Source organism: Bison bison, unplaced genomic scaffold (genome assembly GCF_000754665.1).
Source record: "Bison bison bison isolate TAMUID 2011002044 unplaced genomic scaffold, Bison_UMD1.0 scf7180017864181, whole genome shotgun sequence".
NCBI classification, from domain to species: domain Eukaryota; kingdom Metazoa; phylum Chordata; class Mammalia; order Artiodactyla; family Bovidae; genus Bison; species Bison bison.
This window is the reverse complement of record NW_011494753.1, coordinates 6,982,069-7,002,399: the sequence shown is the minus strand read 5'-3', so window position 1 is coordinate 7,002,399 and position 20,331 is coordinate 6,982,069. Positions and strand designations below refer to the sequence as shown.

General features: G+C 37.0%; 1 protein-coding gene across 1 annotated transcript; it reads right to left on the bottom strand.

Annotated features, from left to right (window-relative positions):
• Nucleotides 1-2,808: 2,808 nt before the first annotated feature.
• RCN2 (reticulocalbin 2, EF-hand calcium binding domain) lies at nt 2,809-19,980 on the bottom strand. The gene is made up of 6 exons (XM_010843298.1): nt 19,865-19,980; nt 16,660-16,856; nt 9,097-9,198; nt 5,673-5,769; nt 4,167-4,309; nt 2,809-3,656 (listed from the first exon to the last, which is right to left on the bottom strand). Exons 2-6 carry the CDS (start codon nt 16,831-16,833, stop codon nt 3,504-3,506), a joined length of 669 nt encoding a protein of 222 aa, XP_010841600.1. The 5' UTR covers nt 16,834-16,856; nt 19,865-19,980; the 3' UTR covers nt 2,809-3,503.
• Between the last annotated feature and the right edge of the window lie 351 nt (nt 19,981-20,331).

The window sequence follows — 20,331 nt, the reverse complement described above, 5'->3', positions numbered from 1 at the left end:
TTCAAGAACTTGACTCTAATTTGCTTTCCCAAATAATTTTTTAAACTTGAAAAGATCTTACAGAAGTTTTTTAAAGAAGAAATTTCTCACTTAAAAGGAAATACAGTAACACAAAAACCTGAGAGATAAATGCATAATTTAATGCATAAATTTAAAACTGCAAAGGAACCTAAAAAGGACATATACTGTAATAATTCCAACTATGTGATGTCTGGAAAAGGCAAAACTAAGGAGACAGTAAGTTTAGTGTTTGCCAGGGGTTGGGGTGGAAGACTAATGAATAAAGGCAGAGCAGAGAGGATTTTAGGGCAGTGAAACTACTCTGTAGAAAGGTAGGTATGTCATTATACATTTGTCCAGACCCACAGAATGTACATCAAGAGCAAATCCTAAACTGTGGTCTTTGGGTGATAATAATGTTCTACCAGACTTCTCCGTCCATGGGATTCTCCAGGCAAGAATAGTGGAGTGGGTTACCATTTCCTTCTCCAATGTGTCAATGTAGGTTCATCAGTTGTAACAAATACACCACTCTGGTGAGGGATTTTGATAGTAGAGGTGGCTGTGTATGTGTGAAGAGCAGAGTTTATGGGAATGACTACCTTTTGCTCAATTTTGTTGTGAATTTAAGACTGCTAAGACTAAAATAAAGTCAATTTAAAAAAAAAAACAAAAAACAAAGCAAAGAACTAAGTAAGGCTAACTGAATGTCCTCGCTTCTTTTAAGTTCACATCACAAACTATAAAGTCATTTTCTGTCCTGTATATTTGCCCAATCAGAAACAGGTATGAACTGATTTGTGTATGTACTGTCAGCTTTTCCATTTTGAAGTAGTACCTAGAGTCAAACAAAGGAAGTTATTAAGTCCTTCAACCAGAATCAGCTAATAATTCAAAAAGTCTCATTCTATAAGAATAAATTCAAATTATCCTATTTCTATTAAAATAAAAATAAAAGCTTTATTTTTAAAGAGGCTTGTTTAAAATCCAAATGAAAGCATTAAAAATAAACTTTTCTATTTTGAATTAGCAAAAGAAATAAACTTTTCTATTTTGAATTAGCAAAAGAAATAAACTTTTCTATTCTGAATTATAGAAACTCTGTTCAAAGCAGGTTTTTTTCTCTGTATGCTTATAAAAGCCAATTATTTAATACTAAATCTTCTGTTAGTAAGGATAGGCTGTGCTCTTACCAAAATCTTAGCAGCTTAATAAAAGTCTTATTTTTTGATCATGCAAAGTCCACTGAGGGTCCATCTGACCTTCCCGGGGTCACTCAGTAATCAAGACTACTTCGGGACTTTCCATAAAGAATCCACCTGCCAGTGCAGGGGATGTGGGTTCAATCCCTGGTCTGGGAAGATTTCACATGCAACTAAGCCATACAACATAACTGCTGAGCCTGCACTCTAGAGCCCCTGCTCTGCAACAAGAGAAGCCACTGCAAGAGAAGCCCGCACACGGCAAGGATGAGTAGCTTTCAGCTTGCAGCAACTAGAGAAAGCCTGTGCACAGCAACGAAGACACAGCGCAGCCAAAAAGCAGGAAACCTTTAAAAAGACTACTTTGATCCTGTGGCTTCACCATTTCAAGTAAGGCTTCCTCTACAACACCAGGGCAAAGGCACGGCAAAGGTTTGTCACTGGTCTGCTTTGGGAATGACGTATACTACTTCCACTCACATTTAATTGGTTAGAACCAGCCCTTGTTCACCCACATGGGGGCTGGAAAATATAATTTCTTTATGCCAGGGATTAAAGAAGTACAGATATGGATGACCACTAATAATGTCACCAAAATTCTTATATCCACGTGAAATCAAGGCTGAATGTAGAATGCTAATTCTTAACTCATCAGATTAAAATAAAAGCTGTATCTGATCCTCTAACAATTCTGGTATAGATTTTGGAGAATCTAGTAAGAAAAACAAATGATTAGCATGCTAATCAAACTAGTAATTCCAAATATCCTGATTTCAGTAAGGTTGACAAATGGCAGATGAGTGATAATTGTGTATCTTTTAATTCTTAAGGAACCAGACAAGTATCGTAAGTTAAAATGAAAACCATGTACTTTAGCCATCAGGGTAAGCAAGCTATCATTAAAGTGTGAGAGTTTATAATCTGTATTCACAACTCACATCAGCAAAAACAGGAGCAATAGAGAGGTAAGCAGACAGTTAACTCTATCAGAAAAGAGTTTCAGGTTTTCTCTCATACTCATAAAGACTAGCTGAGTCTCCCAATGCTGTGCGTGCTATAAAAGAGAGAACTTCAGATTAGAAAAAGATTAACAGAATGCATAGTTGACCTCTTCACCCACAAATACAGGTTATTTAAGAAAATAGAAACTGTGAGTTAAAGCTGGGAAATAAATTTCTCACCTTCTCACTTTTCTTACTCCCCACAAAGGTAACAAGCTAACTTCCTGAATAAGGTTAAAACTGACTACATAGGTACGGACAAATGCTTATCAAGTGTGACTTTAATTTCAGTATGACTGATCTCAGGCTCTACTGGTAATTTCAACCCGTGCAATCCTTACGATTGTTTCCAGCCCGAAAGAGTGAGACCACATTTGCTATACTAGCAACTGAAATGTGTCAGATGTACATTCAATTACAATATGATTCTTTTATCCAAAAGAACCAAAATAAGAATATGCAGCAAGAATATAATTTAACAAAGTTTTGAGAACATTCACTTCTCAAATACAGGAATGAATGAAGTGAGGTAATGTATAATACAACAAAACTTTTGCTGAATTCAAGGTTTACCTGAAAGATCAAATAAAAATCAAACAAACATATAAAAAGATAGGACATTTCATTTTTAATCAGTCAAAAAAAAGAAACAGAAAAGAGTTCTGGACAAAGTCAAATTCCACACACTGTAATGCTATAGTTACACATTAAATATAATTACTATCTATACATATGCAAAAATATAAAGTTCTATTTCATACAATAAAACCCTTTATAGAAACCATTTTAAAATTAAGCAGAACTTCTCAACATTAATATGTGAGGTATAAGTCCTTCTAAGGTTCCTTTAAAGGTTTTAAAACAAAATGCTAAATCTAAAAACAATGTCCTTCTGTCAGTTCCCAAGTTAAACCTACTTAAAACAAAAAATTGATAGCTTAGTCACATACTACTTAAATAATATTGTTCAGGCATCTCTGAAATCCTGTGTTTTTTTTTTCAAGTATGGAAACAGAACTCAAATATTTCACAATACAGTACTAAACAGATGGACTATTTAGGAAAGACTTTTTTGTCATATGGCACAACATTGTTTCATTTCTTCAATGCATTTGGAAATAAATATCAGGCTTTTGTTTTACTTTTCTCCTAAAAGGCCAAAACTATAATGTACATTAAGATAATTTTGACTCTGGTAAGACTTAAGAGTGTAAAATATAACATCAACATTTTATCACAAAAGTAAAGCTGGTAACAAACTATAAAAGGAGCCCGTGCTCTACTCAGATACACCCGGGGATCAAAGCTCGTCATGATAAAAGTATTCATCATGAAGCTGTCTGCCATAATCTGTGGCTTCACTTGTAAGAAACAAGTCCTGGTTCTCCAGAATCTCTTCTTCAGAGAGCTTTCGGTCACTATTCAAATCCATTTCATCAATTAGATGACGAGCCTTTAAAATAAAACAAAAACGTGTCAAGCGTAATAAGTATTTTTCAGCAAGATGTTCACATTTTAATGGGATCTGATTTGTCAAAATCATTCAGGTATACCAAGTACTCATTATTGTCTAAGTACCTAAAAGTATGAACTATCATGACTGGGTCTGTCTACAGCATTTCTCATTACCTCCTTTCTTAATTTCTGCTGGGTTCTGTCTCCTCCCAACTCAAATCCAATTCAGGATATCTCAAAGACAAGGAAAATTAGTATAACCCATTTTGAGCCCCAGAGGTAAATACAAACTTTTATTATTCTATTGTACTATTGAATTCATATATAATACCATCCTAACTTCCTTGTCTCTTTGACAGTCTAAAACAGATCATAGATTTAAATCAAGAAATAGCAATGCATTGATCCTAAATAACTCCACTACTTCCTTCTTTGGCTTAAGATTCTGAATTTCCTTTACTACAATAGCACAAATTTGGGGATGAGAGAATCCTTCTGTAATACTTACCTCTTCCTGGGCAATGCCCTGGTTATTGGGTACAACCCAGGACAACAGTTCTTGTGGATCAAGTCTGCCATCAGCATCTCTGTCATAATCATTCATGAATCTATCTTTCTCAACAAGTATCCACTCTGGATCTTCACTTGCGGCTATTAATATATTAATATTAAAAAAAGAACATAAACATGCATACACAAGAATATCACACATATCCCATAAGAAGTCTGATATAGCCCCAGATAGAGGAAATGAATTTAAAGCTTACCACATAAAGGAGGCCCAAAGAAACAAAGCACTTAACTGAAAAGGGCTGAAATAAGCGCAAACTCTATAGTAATTTTCAAAAGTGATACTCAGAGTTTTAAAATTGTTGCACAGAGGGAGGGAGGGAGATGAGAAGGAGGTTCAAAAGGGAGGGGACATATGTAAAACTGCTGCATAGGGACCTCCCTGGCAGACCAGGGCTTGGGCCTCTGTGCTCCCACTGCAGGCACCGTGGGTTCAACGCCCTGGGGGCGGATCTAGGATCCCACATGCTGTGTGATGTGGCCAAAAAGAAAAAACATCAGCTTTATTATAAAACTGTTCTGGGATAAAACTCAACTGAAAAAGTGAAAAAAAACAAACAAACATGAAAGTCTATGTAGCATGCGTCGAACCTGGAGGTGGGAGGGGGGTTCAGGAGGGGGAGCACGTGCACACCCGTGGCGGATTCATGTTGATGTATGGCAAAACCAATACAATATTGTAAAGTAACTAGCCTCCAATTAAAATAAATAAATTTATATTAAAAATACATAAATAAACAGATGGAGATTAACAAAAAGTCTATGTAAAAATCTCATGGAGAAAAAAAATTTTTTTAAGTGTTACATATTATCACAAACTAGTAATCTTGCTAACTGCTGCTACTTGTTCTGATATTGTTTGCCCAAGTCTGAAGTGGGAAATGGTTTTATGAACATCATGTGACTAAATCTTCCTGTGTGTTCTCACAATGTGTGTTCTTACAAAGTAATGCCATAGGTAATTTTAAAGTGACATTCATAGTAAGTGATGCTAAGCAAAAATTCTGAAAAGACAGCTGCTTATACGAAAAGCTGCATATAAAACCTCCTTAAATTTTAAACAGTAAGCCATTTTCCACAGTCTTACTCTAGTATTTATAGGATTTTTTTTTTTTCTTCTAAGATCTACATGCAAAGGTACAGGAGTCTGTTTAAAAATATCAACCTTTACTTCCTCAGCCATCTGAATTGATAATTACATTGTATTTGTTTGAAACGGAAGAAAAATGCTTGGCTCTATATGAGGAACTAGAAGTGGGCAAAACAGCATTCTCAGACGAGCTGTAAGCCCCTTTGTTTCACTAGTATTTTATTGAACTGAACAAGGAGGTATGAGGCCCAGTTCTTCTTCCATTTTCCTCTGTCAAACAGAGCTCTCAATGAGCAAGACTATCTTCCAATTTCTTCCTTTTCCCCCTCCTCCCACACACTCCAGCCTACTTACTCGGGTCCCGCCTGTAGTCACCAAGAAATTCTTCCAAACTAACAAATCCATCACCATCTTTGTCATGTTCTTCTAAAGCCTCTTGAATGACAAATTCCTATTGCATGTATGTTCACCAAAAAGAAAAAAAATCTGTCACAGAAGTTTCAATTCCATCACCATCTGAAATCAACCCTACTATAGGATTATTGAATTATTTCTACTATAATTAATTAATCTTACTATAGAAATAATTAACCTAATTATTCTTTAGGAATAATTATTTTGTCTATACTTGCCACACAATCTTTCCCAACACTGGAATTTAGAAGCAGGAATAAAACCCCAAATATTAATAGCTTAGAATTTAACATCCTTAGGCTTCTATTATTGAGCACTCTACCTCACCCTCCTGAATAACCTTGGCAATAAACTCACATTTCTATTTTCTGCACATTACCTCCTTCTGAAGAATGATATATCTTATATTACCTTTGTCTTCTTTAATTTCACTTTCCTGTCAATCCATTAACAAGCCAAAAGAACCCTCATCTCAGATGTCTCTGCATAGAACTGTTGCCTGAAATGGGTCAGTACCCTATAAAACTTCAACTTCCTTGCTTCCTCTTCCACCCATCTACCCTCATCCACCCTAGACTGCCCCCAAATCGGTTCCTGACTCTTTCTAAGGCTCCTTACCAACTAATCCCTTCTGACCCAAAGATCACGCCCTTTCTAGTTATGCTTTCCCAAGACGACCTGCTCCACTGCTTCCCTTACTACACTCCTGTGTCCCCTTGGACCCTTTTCTAATTATGCCTGTCCTCATGCTATACGTCAGACCCACATCACTTTCTCCTTTATTCCAGAATCAGAGGAAGATACAAAAATAGAAACCTAATCCTTATAAATTTATTTTTTGCCACTTCTGTGGGCTCTCACTGCAGCTTGGAAGTCTCTCTCTGCTTCAGCTTCCCTAACACTCTATGGCTGTTTTTTGACATCTCTATTTTCTCTAAGCCTTACCCCAATTCTCTTCAACATGCTCTTGGCAAAGACTTCCTGTTTTTCTAAGCATGGGAGAGGTCTTCTGAAATCCTTCCTTGTTTCCCAGCACTGCATCCTCACCTTTAACCACCTCTATTTTGATGCCTGTTCCTTTCATCCTTCTCTTTGATCTCAGCAGTTAAAGCTCTGCCCCTCTTCTCTAGGATGAAGCCCTCAACTGTCTTCCTAGATCCCATACTTCCCCACTTCCTGAGAGCTTTCTTTTACTCTTAACTCCAGCTTCTCCAACCCTTTCCACTAGCTCCTTCTTCTGTGCCTTTAAAAACAGCCAAGTTCCCATGACTCTGCTGCACTCATTAACCACCATCCTGGTCTTTCTTTTCCTCTCAGAGGTTACAGCTACTGTTCTCATTTCCTCATTACCTGCTGCTGCCTGAATACTTTTTCAGCCTGGATTCCAGAACCATAACTACAGTGAAACATATTCTCAAAAGTCTCTTATTGTAGTCAAATCCAGGGGCTTTATCTATATCTGCATGAAACAACACTTAAGTAGAAGTTGTTGGGTTTTGTTGTTTTTTTTTAATCAAATATAACAGATTTTCGATACAGAAACCAGGGGATGTTAACCTGGAGACCCAAAGATTAGTTTTGGAGAGAAGATCTGAGAATCTCTTGAAATTATAACCCAGTATTTTATGTGTATGAACATGGACATGTTCAGGACTTTTCTGGGGCAGGGTATACAGCTTGCATCAGATTTTTTTAAAGGAGTCTGTGATCCAATAAAAGAATCACTGATCAAACTGATTATTCCTGCATTCAAGTAATCCTCTTGGGAAACAAAGACATTTCAAGAATGCTGCCCTTGGTTAAAATAATTTTTAAAATTATGTGAACGAAAATATTTTTAAATTCCAACTTTTAATTCAAAGTAGAATCACTTAGTTGATCTTATTTTCTGCCCTTTTCCTATCCTATATACCCTTAAAGGGGAAACAAGGAAAAAAAGATCCACGAAGACAATTAAGGTAAACAGAAATTAATGAAGCTGCTCTGAATGAGACACCGTCTTATGATCACCCATCTTGTGTGCTGCCATCAACTCCAACTCAGCACAAAGACCATCCTTTCCCATCCCGACATATCCCATTCTGCGATGGTACTGCTTTTGTATCATTGTTACTCAAGCTTCCAACCTCAGAGTCATTTCTGATTCTTGCCCTCTTCCCCTCCCATGCTACATCAGTCAACATTCCTGTCTATGCTTTCTTCAAAATGTTGGTCACTCATCAATTCATTCCATTGCCACTTTATATTCCAGGGCCATACACATAATGCCTAAATTATTTCATTGCTATCACTGGTCATTTCCCTCCTCAGTCTTCAACTGTTCCTTATTCCCCAGATAATCAAGATCCAACATCCTCCGCCTACCATGCTAGGGCTCAATTAGCTTATCTCCACTTAATTCTGGCACTTAAACAAACTGTGCCCAGCAATGTTCTCAAACTAGGTCATGTACTTTGTGGAAAGTAAGAAATCCAAAGCCTCACAATGGCAAGAGAAATGGCACTGATGGTGGTGTCTTGCCACCGAGTTAGAGAGAAAAATATATCTGCAGTCCTGCTATCAAGGCAGGGACATCCAACCATGACCCATTAAGCACAAAGCTACATCTTCCCTCCCTGAAATGTCCAGGGAACCAAGCCACACAGCTGGGGGTGACGCAAGGCAACAGACCTCAATGTAAACGTTTAGTCTGTTTTTTAAAAGCCATTTCTTATGTTAAAGTTTACTCTCCAATATGATAGTTTCTGCTCCTAAGAAGTTTACCTAGTCATAGCAGGGACTTAATCACTGTTGAATTATACCCTGAGTTCAACAAAATTTTGAAAAGCTGGTACTTCTTTTAAGTACTAAAGGGATGAGAGGACTCATTATGCCTAAAGTTGCAAAAACAGTATTAGTCATTAGCAGTTGCATCCCCCCACCTCATCCCACCCCCATACCCTATGAAAAGGGATCTAAATGTGATGGTGTTCCCAGACCAAAAGTTTTCACAAGTAACCCTGTAAACTAAACAGCAAGTTCTGGTGTTACTGATATTGAAACACCTGAGAAAAGTCTGAAAGCTACAAAACGACAAGGAAGGCGCTGAAGGTAACCCAGTTATGAAAGAGAAACTAGCTGGGCAAAGACGGATACACATACACACTTCAGAGACTGAAGAAAACCTCATTCCTTACCTTCTCCTGCCCTGTATACACCCCCACTCCACCAGAAAACCTCCGTCTTCCCACCCCTTTTCTCAAGCAAGGAAAAGTTTAGATCATCTCCTAAAATTCTGTTTTGTATATAATTTATTTTCATTACTATGTAAAAGTTTTAAAGTTTTGGCTATTCAATAGTTATCTTGAAGTTTTTTCTTCCTTACCGTCATATAATCAACTTCTTCAGGATGCTCAAAAGCAATAAACTCTTCAAGGTTCAAGCCAGGGCCTGAATCCTGGTTAGCTTTTTCAAATCGCTTCTTGTCCTTTAAATGAAGCTTTGAAAATTAAATATTGAACATTTAAAGGTTTTCTCATTCATCCCATAATGTCATTAAAAAATACTTTGAAAAATACAAGCTATGTGAACTCTAAAGTACATTTATATCCATTATCACATTTAATCTTCACATCATCCCTTTGATGGTAATTTGGGCAAATAACAAGCATTTACTAGAAGCAGTACAGCGACACAGGGAGACTCAGATCTGAATTCCAGCAATGCCACTTATTGTTACTTACGGCAAACTGCTTAACCTCTTTGGGCTCCTCAACTATACAACTGGGATAATTTGACACCAAAAACAACAGAAGCAAAAATAAACAAGTGGGACTACATCAAACTAAAAGGCTTCTGCACAGCCAAAGAAATCGTCAAGAAAATGAAAGCTACTGAATGGGAGAAAATATTTGCAAATCATCTATCTGATAAGGGGCTAATATCCAAAATATATAGAGAACTCGCACAACTCAATAGAAAAACAAACAGTCCAACTACAAAAATGGGCAGGTCTGAATAGACATTTTCTGAATACATACAGATGGCCAATAGGCACGTGAAAAGATGCTCAGCATCAGAAATCATCAGGGAAATGCAAACCAAAACCACAGTGAGGCACACCTGACACCTGGATGCTATACAACAAGACAGTCCAGCAATTCCACTTCTGGGTATTTGTCTAAAGAAAATGAAAATACTAACTCAAAAAGATATACAAGCCTCTATGTTCACTGCAGCATTATTTACAATAGCCAACACATGGGAACAGCCTATATCCACTGATGGATAAATGGATAAAGAAATTACATAATATATTCCACTAATATATATAAGAATATTACTCAGCCATAAAGAATAAAATCTTGTCATTTAAGACAACATGGATATATACCTCAAGGGCATTACGCTTTGTGAAATAAGTCAGAGAAAGACAAATACTGTATGACCTTGCATATGTAGAATCTAAAAACAAACAAACAAAAAGTTCACAAAAACAAAACCCAAAAAACAAAAACAAAAAACCAAGTTCACAGATAGAGAGAACAGACAGGTGGCTGCCAGAAGTGGCTGGTAGGGAAGTGAGAGAAATCAGTGAACTATTTTTTGTTTTTTTTTTTAGTTTAAATAAACTGAACAATTCATAATAAGAAAAAAATCTCTATTAAGCAACTGGGATGAGAATTCCTATCAAGCAATTAGAAAACATATTAGGTATTCAATGTTACATGTTACTATTATTGATAGAAAAATTGAGATTAAAATGATTTATTGAAAGGGATGTCAGGAAAACAACTAAAATATATTGAACTTGGATCCCTCCTGTTCTTTCTACAACACTACACACTACCTTCTTTAACAATCACAGCAACTTTTTGAATGCCCCCAAAGCAATGACTTTAGACTATGTATTAGTTCTTGGTGTGCCTATTTCTGTTTCTGGTCTTCAAAATGACTTTTCAAAAACACTGTAACAGGTTTCAAATACTCCTCTTATGAGAATACTTTTGGTAAATATTTGGAAGTCTACTCTTCATAGGCTGTTTATAGTGCTAATTCTGTATGTCCAGATAAACACATTAAAAGCTGAAAAGCCCTTATCTTGGGGTTGAGCTAAATAATCATACCATTTTCTACTTTGTCATGCCCATCTTCCTTTTCTTTCCCCTCAAGTACACTCTGGTAGGAAACCAAGCAGTAGCGACTATTAGGAGAAAAGTGACTTTTAATCAATTTTCTCAAAGGTAATTCTGTAATTAAGAGTATTGGAAGCCAATAGTGGCATATTGCTAATCCTGCATACATTTTGAGAAATTTCTAGGAATAACTTTCCTTTTTATAAACTGATGTGTATTAAATCACACATTTTTTTAAAAAGCACAATTTCAAATATTTTAGAAGCTTTTAATTTATGTGTTTCACTGTTGAAAAGAAATGCTCAATTTTCTAGAATACTAAAGGTTGGGTAGCACTCGTTTACTGAAACAGTAGTTCTTTTACGATGACTGAGTTACAGTGGAGGCTCACTTCTTTCCCCAAAGAATTTGTCTTTTAAATACCCAGATTCCACTAGCCAGTTATATTCATCCAATCATGGCAGGAAAAAAACATGTTTCCAAATAGCTGCTTTTAACTTAATGTTTCATAATTTTAAATAACTAGACTAAATAATGTACATGTTATGTTCAGGTTTAACATGGGGAAAAGTAGAAAAACAAGAATTTGAGGTACTTAGCTGAGTCAATCAAGTTTTTTTAATAAATCACTATTCAAAATACTAAAGTGCTTAGATTTCCTTATGAAAGAACCCTTCAATCTGGAGCAAAAAGGTCCATGTTTCAGCAGAGGGAGCTGATTTCGGCCAAATTTGCCTATGGAAAGAAAGGATCTCTTTCAATAGCTGAGATTTCTTAAAAAAAAAAAAAAAAGTACTTTTCTCATTTACATTTCTCATGTTTTTAAAAAATAATGTGATTTTTAAAAGTCTTATTCATGGTCATTTAAAGAACACAATTTATTAGAGACTCATATTAAAGAAGCTAATACACCAAGACTTTGTCCAAAGGGGCAAATTTCTAAAAGATGACCACAAAGGACTGTCAGTTTCATAAAACCTCAACACTTTTTTTTTCTGTATAAAACCCTTGTGTTCTAGTGCATAGAAAGTACTATGCACAGTAGTAAAAAGATAGAAACTACTATAGTCATTTATTTTTACATTGTAACAGAAACTTGTGAAGAACAAAACTGCCATCTTTTGGTAGACTAAAGATTTTACATGAGGAAATCTATAACCTGTGATAACTGAACAGAAGTCTAGGTCTTAAGATTCTGATTAGCCACATGCATGATTATATCCTACACAAATAAATCCTGCTTACACATGCACATTCGCAGCTGGCTTTAGAAGTTATAGGAATTGAGCTTTTGCCAGGTAGGTCCTCAAACTTTAATTATCCTGCTTAAAAGTGCTGACTATACTTGTTCATCAGGTCATAAAGAAATACTTTTTTTCCGGCATCTCACAGCCTGCAAGTCATTATTCCAGGTTATCTCTATTCTCTATATGAAAACATTAAAAGTAACATATAATTCAGCTATCAAATTGATTTTTGGTTTTTAATAGGCTTCCATACAGAAACATTTTATTTGGACATCCAATTACTTTTTATGATTATTTTATGGTACAATGTTTAAGCTGTAACTTTGATCAAGATCGATACATTCTTCATCCTTTTTTTTTTTATTTTGCAGAATCATGCAATTGTGTCTGGGTTCATTTTTACACTCCACATCCACTTTTAGTGGGTCATATATGTAAATATATATATATATAATTCTAACAAAGTATTATAAATAGAATTTCATGTAGAGACATATTCCTATGTTGTTGAAGAATAAGCAACAGGACCAATAGGACTCCCATTGAGAAGTGTTCATTTCAGGGACCCATTAATTCCTGTAGGCTATAAGGTCCATCTAATTCATTCTTTAAAAGTACAGTCTTATAATCAACATGTCCGGAGTACCTGGGTGGGAAACACAGCATTAAAATCAGACGTCTTTAAAAAAAACCAAACTGCTCATCAACAGTTTATGTAACAAGTCACGTACTTCTTCGAAGTAAAGATTTTCTTCTCAATACCATCATGTATTATTACATTCCACCCTACTCCACTCTCCAAAGAATATAGATTTTTAAAAACTACACAATTTCCCTACTTTTTGATGGGATAATAATTAAATCTTTTGAGTGAAAAACAAACAAACAAACACAGAATCTACTTCTGGTAAGATTTTAAAATACTGTATTTAACATTTGTATTATTCCCTGGCAAAGAAGTCATAATGTCACACCATGGTTTGGTTTTAAGAAAAAATCTTGGAATGTGAACGATGCTTTTAAGATGAGTTAATTCCTATAGTAAAGGAGAATAACTAGCAGACAAATTCTAGATCTCATCATCATCTGTTTTCTTTTTAGCACTAAGTAGTGAAAAGACTGATTTACACTCTTTTCAGTCTGCTGTAAGATGAAGACCCAAATAAGGAGAAAAGAGGATACTTTCCCCCTATATATTAAATCTTATCTACTCTAAAGCTGATAGTTAACAAATGCTTAAACAACTTCCAAAAGCTGATTGTATGTAAGTATTAGAGATAAACATGTGACTCACATGTTTTCTTCAACAATTTCTTTCAAATTAACATAGAAGGATTTACCAGTTCAACTGCTACTATTTATTACTATTTCTCCATACTGTTTTCATCCCCATTTTTAGATAGGAGGACACTGAGGCACAGGAGGGTTAATTTAACCCAAGGCACACCACTGTCACGTGGTGCTGCGTGCATGCTCAGTCCTGTCTGATGCTTTGCGACCCTTTGGACTGCAGCCCGCCAGTCCGTCTCCTCCAGGGGATCTTCCCAACCCAGGGACTGAACTCGCATTTCCTCCAGCTCCTGAATTGCAAGTGGATTCTTTAGCTGCCGAAGCACTGGGGAAGCCCTTGCTGAATGTAAAGCCAAGTTGACTGGCCCCAGAGCTGGAGTCCTTACCCTCCACACTCGTGGTACAGGCACAGCACATGCATAATCATGTCAACCACAAATTGGCACTTGCCATGGGTGCCTGCCATCTACCTCTACAAGAATTAAATCATGTGCTGCTGCAGCTGCTGGGCTCCAGCACCCTCTGAAGGAGCTCAAGATGGACAGCAGAAGCCAGGCACTCTGCGTTCTGGGAAAACTGGCAGGACAGGTCTTCAGATAGTTAGATATTCTCAGGAGATAATTTTATGAGCCCAATTCTTATATCTCCTCATCTCTAGAAAAGCACTAAAATCCTTCATGGTTGACAACTGTTTCTCATGACTAGCAGAAGCTTCATAAGACCAGCAGAAACTTTCTAAAAAAATTAATGTGCTTGACTGTATGTACTCCCCCTTTACCCAAATCACATATATACTGTCCTTTCCTTCCCCCCTGCCTCTTTGGAGCAGTTTCTCAGAGCTATCTGAGGCGCTGTCTCCCAGGCTGCAGTCCTCATATTGCCTCAAATAAAACTTAACACACAACTCTCAATTGTGCATTTTTTTAGTCGACAATCCTTAGCAGAGAAACAACCAATTTCGAGTTAGTGATGACCTACAGAGTTCAAGTGGTTCTTAAATAAATAGCATATACAATGCTACAATATGGCCACAGTAAAAACTAAATTGTAGATGCCAATAGAGGAAGCTCAAAAGTTTTCAAAGCACCCTTGACTAATATTTTGGGACATGACCTTTGCAAATAGTTGTTTGAGTTTATTTTTTCCACATACAACAACCTCTTTTTAAAAAAAGTCTTTAAAATTACCTCTGAAATACAAAGTATTCACAATATCAATTTTTAAGGCTTATAGTAATTTGTCTTAAAGAGTTCCTACTAATTACTAAGTAAAGTCTTTAAAAAAGTTCCTATTAATTCCTAAATATGTCTTCCTCAATTCTGCTTAAGAAGTATTTCAACAAATTAAACCATGAGACACAACACAACTCACAGTAATACTGAATCTTTAAAAATAAGTTATTTTAAATGGTGCAGCCACTATGGAAGACAGTGTTGCAGTTCCTCAGAAATTTAAAAACAGAATTACTATATATGAACTAGCAATTCCACTTCTGGATGTACCCACAAAAGAATTAAAGGCAGGATCTCAAAGAGGTATTTGTACATCCATGTTCATAGCAACATTACTCCCAATAGCCAAAAAGATGAAGCAACTCAACTCACCATTGATTGATGGATGGATAACAAAATGTGATATATACATATACTGGAATATTATTGTCTTTAAAAGGAAATTTTGACACATAGTATGACCTGGACAAATCTTGAGACTGCTAAGTGAAATAAGCTAATCACAAAAAATATACTGTATGATTCCACTTACATGAGGCACCTAGAATACAGTAAGTCTCATTCATATGAACCTTCAAGTTGCAAACTTTCAAAGATGTGAACGTGTGTTTTCATGTCCAATCACTTAAGCTAATTCACAGGTCTGGCGTCCATTGTCACATGCATGCATCCTCTCCAAGTGCTTATGCTTTTGTGTACCTTACTGTACAGTATGTACAGAGTACGGGCTTTGAAGGTGGCATTAGAGGTAAAGAACCAGCCTGCCAATGCAGAAGACGTAAGAGACGCAGGTTCGACCCCTGGGTCGGAAGATGCCCTGGAGAAGGAAATGGCAACCTACTCCAGTATTCTTGCCTGGAAAATCCCATGGACAAAGCAGCCTGGCATTGCAAAGTCAGACATGACTGAAGCAACTCAGCATGCATGCAGGCACTGTATAAAATACGGTAGTGCAGTCTCCTTATTTCAAGCCCAATATGTCCAGAGGCAAGCATAAAAGAAGCAGTGACGTAGCTGGAACTACTGTACTTTTCAAGGTACTATACTGTAAAATTAAAGTTGTTTTATTTTCTTGTATTTTTGTGTGTATTATTTGTGCAAAAAGTATTATAAACCTATTATAATACTGTATAGCTGATTTGTGTTTGTTGGGTACAGGCTAACTTTGTTGAACTTATGAATGCACTTTTGGAATGGAACTCGTTCATATGTTGGGGAATTACTGTAGTTGAATTCAGAGACACAAAGTAAAGCGGTGATTGCCAGGGGCTGGGGGAAGTGGAAACGGGGAGTTATTTGAGGCTTCCTGGTGGTTCAGATGGTAGACAATGTGCGTGCAATGCAGGGGACCTGGGTTTGATCCCTGGGTGGAAAAGATTCCCTGGAGAAGGGAATGGAAACCCACTCCAGTATTCTTGCCTGGAGAATTCCATGGACAAAGGAGGCTGGCAGCCTACAGTCCATGGGGTTGCAAAGAGTCAGACACGACTAAGTGACTAACACTTTAATGGGTTTAGAGTTTCAGTTTTGCAAGATGAAATAAATTCTGGAGATTGGTTGCCTAACAGTGTGAATATAATAAAAAAATATGGAACTGCACACTTAAAAATAGTAAAATGGTAAATTTTATGTGTATCTTACCACAATTTAAAAAATGTTTATTTTATATAAATACTTAAAATGGTACTTAAAAATGGGAATAGGCCTCTATAATCTTCCTAATAAATATGATACAAAACCAACCATTCAATAACACAATAAAATAAAATATTATGAAACATATTCAAAATACACTAAAAAAGCAAACCAGGAAATGAGAACAAATGATGCAGCTAAGAAAAAGATGCAGGGATAATTGAGGTAGTCCAGAATAAGAATCCTAAATCTGGCTAGAAAGGAAACATCAAAATGACCACTGAGGTGGAACAGGTGATTGCCTAGAGAACAAGGCAATCCAGTTGATGACCTCAGGGTTCTTGTGCTCACTCATGCAGGAAACTGAACTGATATAATCAAAAGAAAAAGCTTGTGCACACATACTCACCTGCCTAAAAGACTCCTCTTCTGCATCATCGAGAGCAGTGTTCTCAACAAAGTCGATCACCCGATCATACATCTGAATGTTGTATTCATCCCATGACACACTACCATCACTGTTTTTATCATACTCAATAAACTGTTGTTTCGCTTCTTGCATAGCATAATGTTTAAAAGACATTTGAATCCATGAACTGAGTTCACCTATGAGAATTTCCCAGAACACAATGAATGTGACAGTAATTCTGATACTTAAGAGTAGTGAGGATTTCTAAACATTCTTTAAAAGAAAAAAAAAAAAAACTTTAGTGTTTATAAATATTTGAGTGAGAATTGGTTTAGCTGCGTTCATAGAAATAGGAGTAGGAGACAAGGAGAGCTGTTTGGAATCTAAGAATGTTATATGTGATCAACCCAGAACGTAAGCCCTTTGAGTATGGAGAGTTTTGGTATATTTTGTTCACTAAGGTACTCCAAATGACTAGAAAGCACCGGGCTCAAGAAGTATTTATTAAATAAACTACCAATTGGCCAAGAAAGCACTTGACTTTTAAAACATATTATCCAAAAAATTGCAGATAACTTTTGCTAATTGGGCTTTCCTGATAGCTCAGTTGGTAAAGAATCTGTCCCAATGCAGGAGACCCTGGTTTGATTCCTAGGTTGGGAAGATCCACTAGAGAAGAGATAGGCTACCCACTCCAGTATTCTTGGGCTTCCCTTGTGGCTCAGCTGGTAAAGAATCCACCTGCAATGCAGGAGACCTGAGTTTGATCCCTGGGTTGGGAAGATCCCTTGGAGAGGGAAAAGGCTACTCACTCAAGTATTCTGGCCTAGAGAGTTCCATGGACTGTATAGTCCATGGGATCACAAAGAGTTGGACACGACTGAGCAACTTTTACTTTGCTAATTATCACAGACCTCTCAGGAAGCACAAATATTTGAATAGCTACCCACTTAATACGTATTAGAAAAAAGTGTTCTTCATTTACAAAAGTAATATACAGTTTAAAATACATTTTACATTGAGTTGAATCAAGACTATATTAAGGAAATAATAGATAAGTAAGTATGATCTAACTTCTGAAAAATGCACTCAAGTGACTGAAGTTTGAGAAACATTGTTACAGTATATTACCATTAACTATGTCAAATCATCTGGAGGAAATTTTAACAAAGTTATGGGTAGCAATTATGATTTATGCGTGTCTTGTAATAGCTTTGTCTTAACTGGGTATCTGAAAACATGGAGGAAAAGTTTCTAAATCTCAAATGTCCACTTTCAAATCAACTTTTAAAAATCTATCTTAAAATACTTTAAAATATCTATAGAGATATTTTGGAGAAGGAAATGGCAACCCACTCCAGTGTTCTTGCCTTGAGAATCCCAGGGATGGGGGAGCCTGGTGGGCTGCCGTCTATGGGGTCGCACAGAGTCGGACATGACTGAAGCGACTTAGCAGCAGCAGAGATATTTAGTATATGCATCATAGAAAAAAAGGGATGAGGGGAGAAAAATGTGCGTATTTGTAAGAATAGCAAGAGTACCCATTTGGTTTAAAGATAATACACCATTTAGTTTAAAGAATGGTACTCCTCTGTTAGTTTGAGGGAAGTCAGGTGAATAGAGAAAAGTAAAGATACTTTTGTCTCTCCTGAAACTTTAAATTGGGATAGAATAATTATGGTAACCATGGAACAATTACTTTATACCAAGTCCTCTACAGATGCTGTCTCTAATCTTCAAAACAAGGCAATTATAATCATTGCTTTACAGTTCAGGAAATTGATATTAGAAATTGAGGACTCATAACTGATAAGCAGCAGAGTCCAGATTCAAACACCATGTTTGGCTTCAAAGCCCAAACTCTTTCCACTGAACTTTGCTGTCTCTCAAGAACCCGAGTCCAGTCATGGCCCTTAACGTGCAAATAAGCAAAACTTCCTGAAGAGTCCTCAAGTGGAATGATCGTCCAGGCGTAACAGGGTACAGAATGGAACAGAGGCCAGAAACAGGGCTTCACACTTCAGCTCTGCTGTTAGAGGTAAGTTTACCCTCTCAAGGTTTTGTTTTCTCATCTACTAAATGAAGATTTGGACTAAGTTCCTTTTAATTTTAATTTTTTAAAAGCTTACTGTTAAATATTGGAGCATATATAGGCCCTTACAGATAAATGCCACCAAGTTTTCCAAATCATCTTGCGCACTCTCTAATGTATCCAAAGATGGACCTATTCTTATTGGATAATTAGCCTAGAGGCTCTGTTGTTCACATAGAAGGAACAAAGCCTTAATATTGGTGACCACACCTGAGGGCACTTCATTGACAACACATCTTGAATTTACCAATCAGGTTGTAATTCTCTCTAGCAACTTCATTCTTCAGATGTTGAGCACCATTTAAATGAGAGTTATAGCAAAACAGTTCCTGAATTTTTGTTGAGGATCAATTTGGAAAAGTTGATAGGGTTCTTCAAATGAATGAAGCAATGGGGAGAGGCAGCTATTTATTTAGACTATTCTTTTAATAATCTGTGCATTTCGTTCCTGACTCTAGAACCTATCTAAGAGCACTCATTTTTTTTTTTTTTTTAAGTGAAGGATATTAAAGACTGAATTAAGGGCAGGAGATATGGATTCTAATCCTGGTTTTGCCACTCATTTGAGCAAGGTACGTATGCCTCTGGGTTTCAATTTCTTCACCCCTACAAAAAGAGGTGGACATAATGATTATATGGTTCCTACCGAGTTATAATCATGTGTCATAAATACAATTCACACGCAACAGGTCCTTTTCTACTTGCTTATAAAAAGAAGCAAGTTCTTAAGATTCTAATGAAGCATTTATCAAAAGAGCAATAAACTTAATGCCTTAAGGCTTTAGTTTGTTTCTCCAAAATGAATTACATTGTTGACACTGATAAAAAGTCATGTGAGGAGTCCGGCAATTGCTCTAGGTATGACCTGAACACCGTGTAGGGTCAATGATGCTTATGTATTACGGGAGAAAGCACTGAGCTTTACTTGGTATCCTATGTCTAAAGATTTGGAGGTATAAAACCTACTCACCATGTCCTTTTTCCCCTCTCACATATCATCTCTAACTGATTGCAACACTAGTCATCTACACTCAACAGACACCCTGCTTAAATGTTTGCATTTGTCTCCTACAAAGGGCTGTCTCCATTGTTAGTTGTGTAGGACGTCCTTACTTTCGGTGAGAAAGCCATCTGAGTCCAAGTCAATTTTCTTTATGATTGACTTCAGTCTTTTGTGTTGCTCTTCGGGGGAGAGTTTAACATATTCATCGACTTCTTCCTTTGGGAGGTAAGCGATATACAGAGGGGATCACGCATTACTATCAGGAGGGCAAAATGGTGGAGAAAAACAGAGCTATTAGAGACCTCCCTTGCGGAGGGCTTTTGGGGTGACCCATATCTGCTCTCCAAGGGCCCTCCCCCAATGATCCCCTCAGTAACCCTGCCCCTTGTAGGGAAAGTAGAAGGGATCTGGCTCTTGGGCTGCATTGTTTTGACGCGCTTACAGACTCCGGGGTCCATCGGAGAGTGAGCGGCGCCCCGCCCGGCCCCCATTGTCAGGCTGCCCCGACCAGGCCTCGCCCGGCAGCCCCCTTTGTCCCGCGGGGACAAAGCCCGCGGCAGCCGCGCTGCGAGGCCCG

Excerpts from the sequence above, each read along its gene's own strand:
- RCN2 (XM_010843298.1), bottom strand. The coding sequence starts at position 16,833 with ATGTCTTTTAAACATTATGCTATGCAAGAAGCGAAACAACAGTTTATT. Across the intron at positions 5,770-9,096 it reads AAGAAGTTGATTATATGACG|GAATTTGTCATTCAAGAGGC; the intron begins GTAAGGAAGAAA and ends TACATGCAATAG. Across the intron at positions 3,657-4,166 it reads AGGGCATTGCCCAGGAAGAG|GCTCGTCATCTAATTGATGA; the intron begins GTAAGTATTACA and ends TTTATTTTAAAG.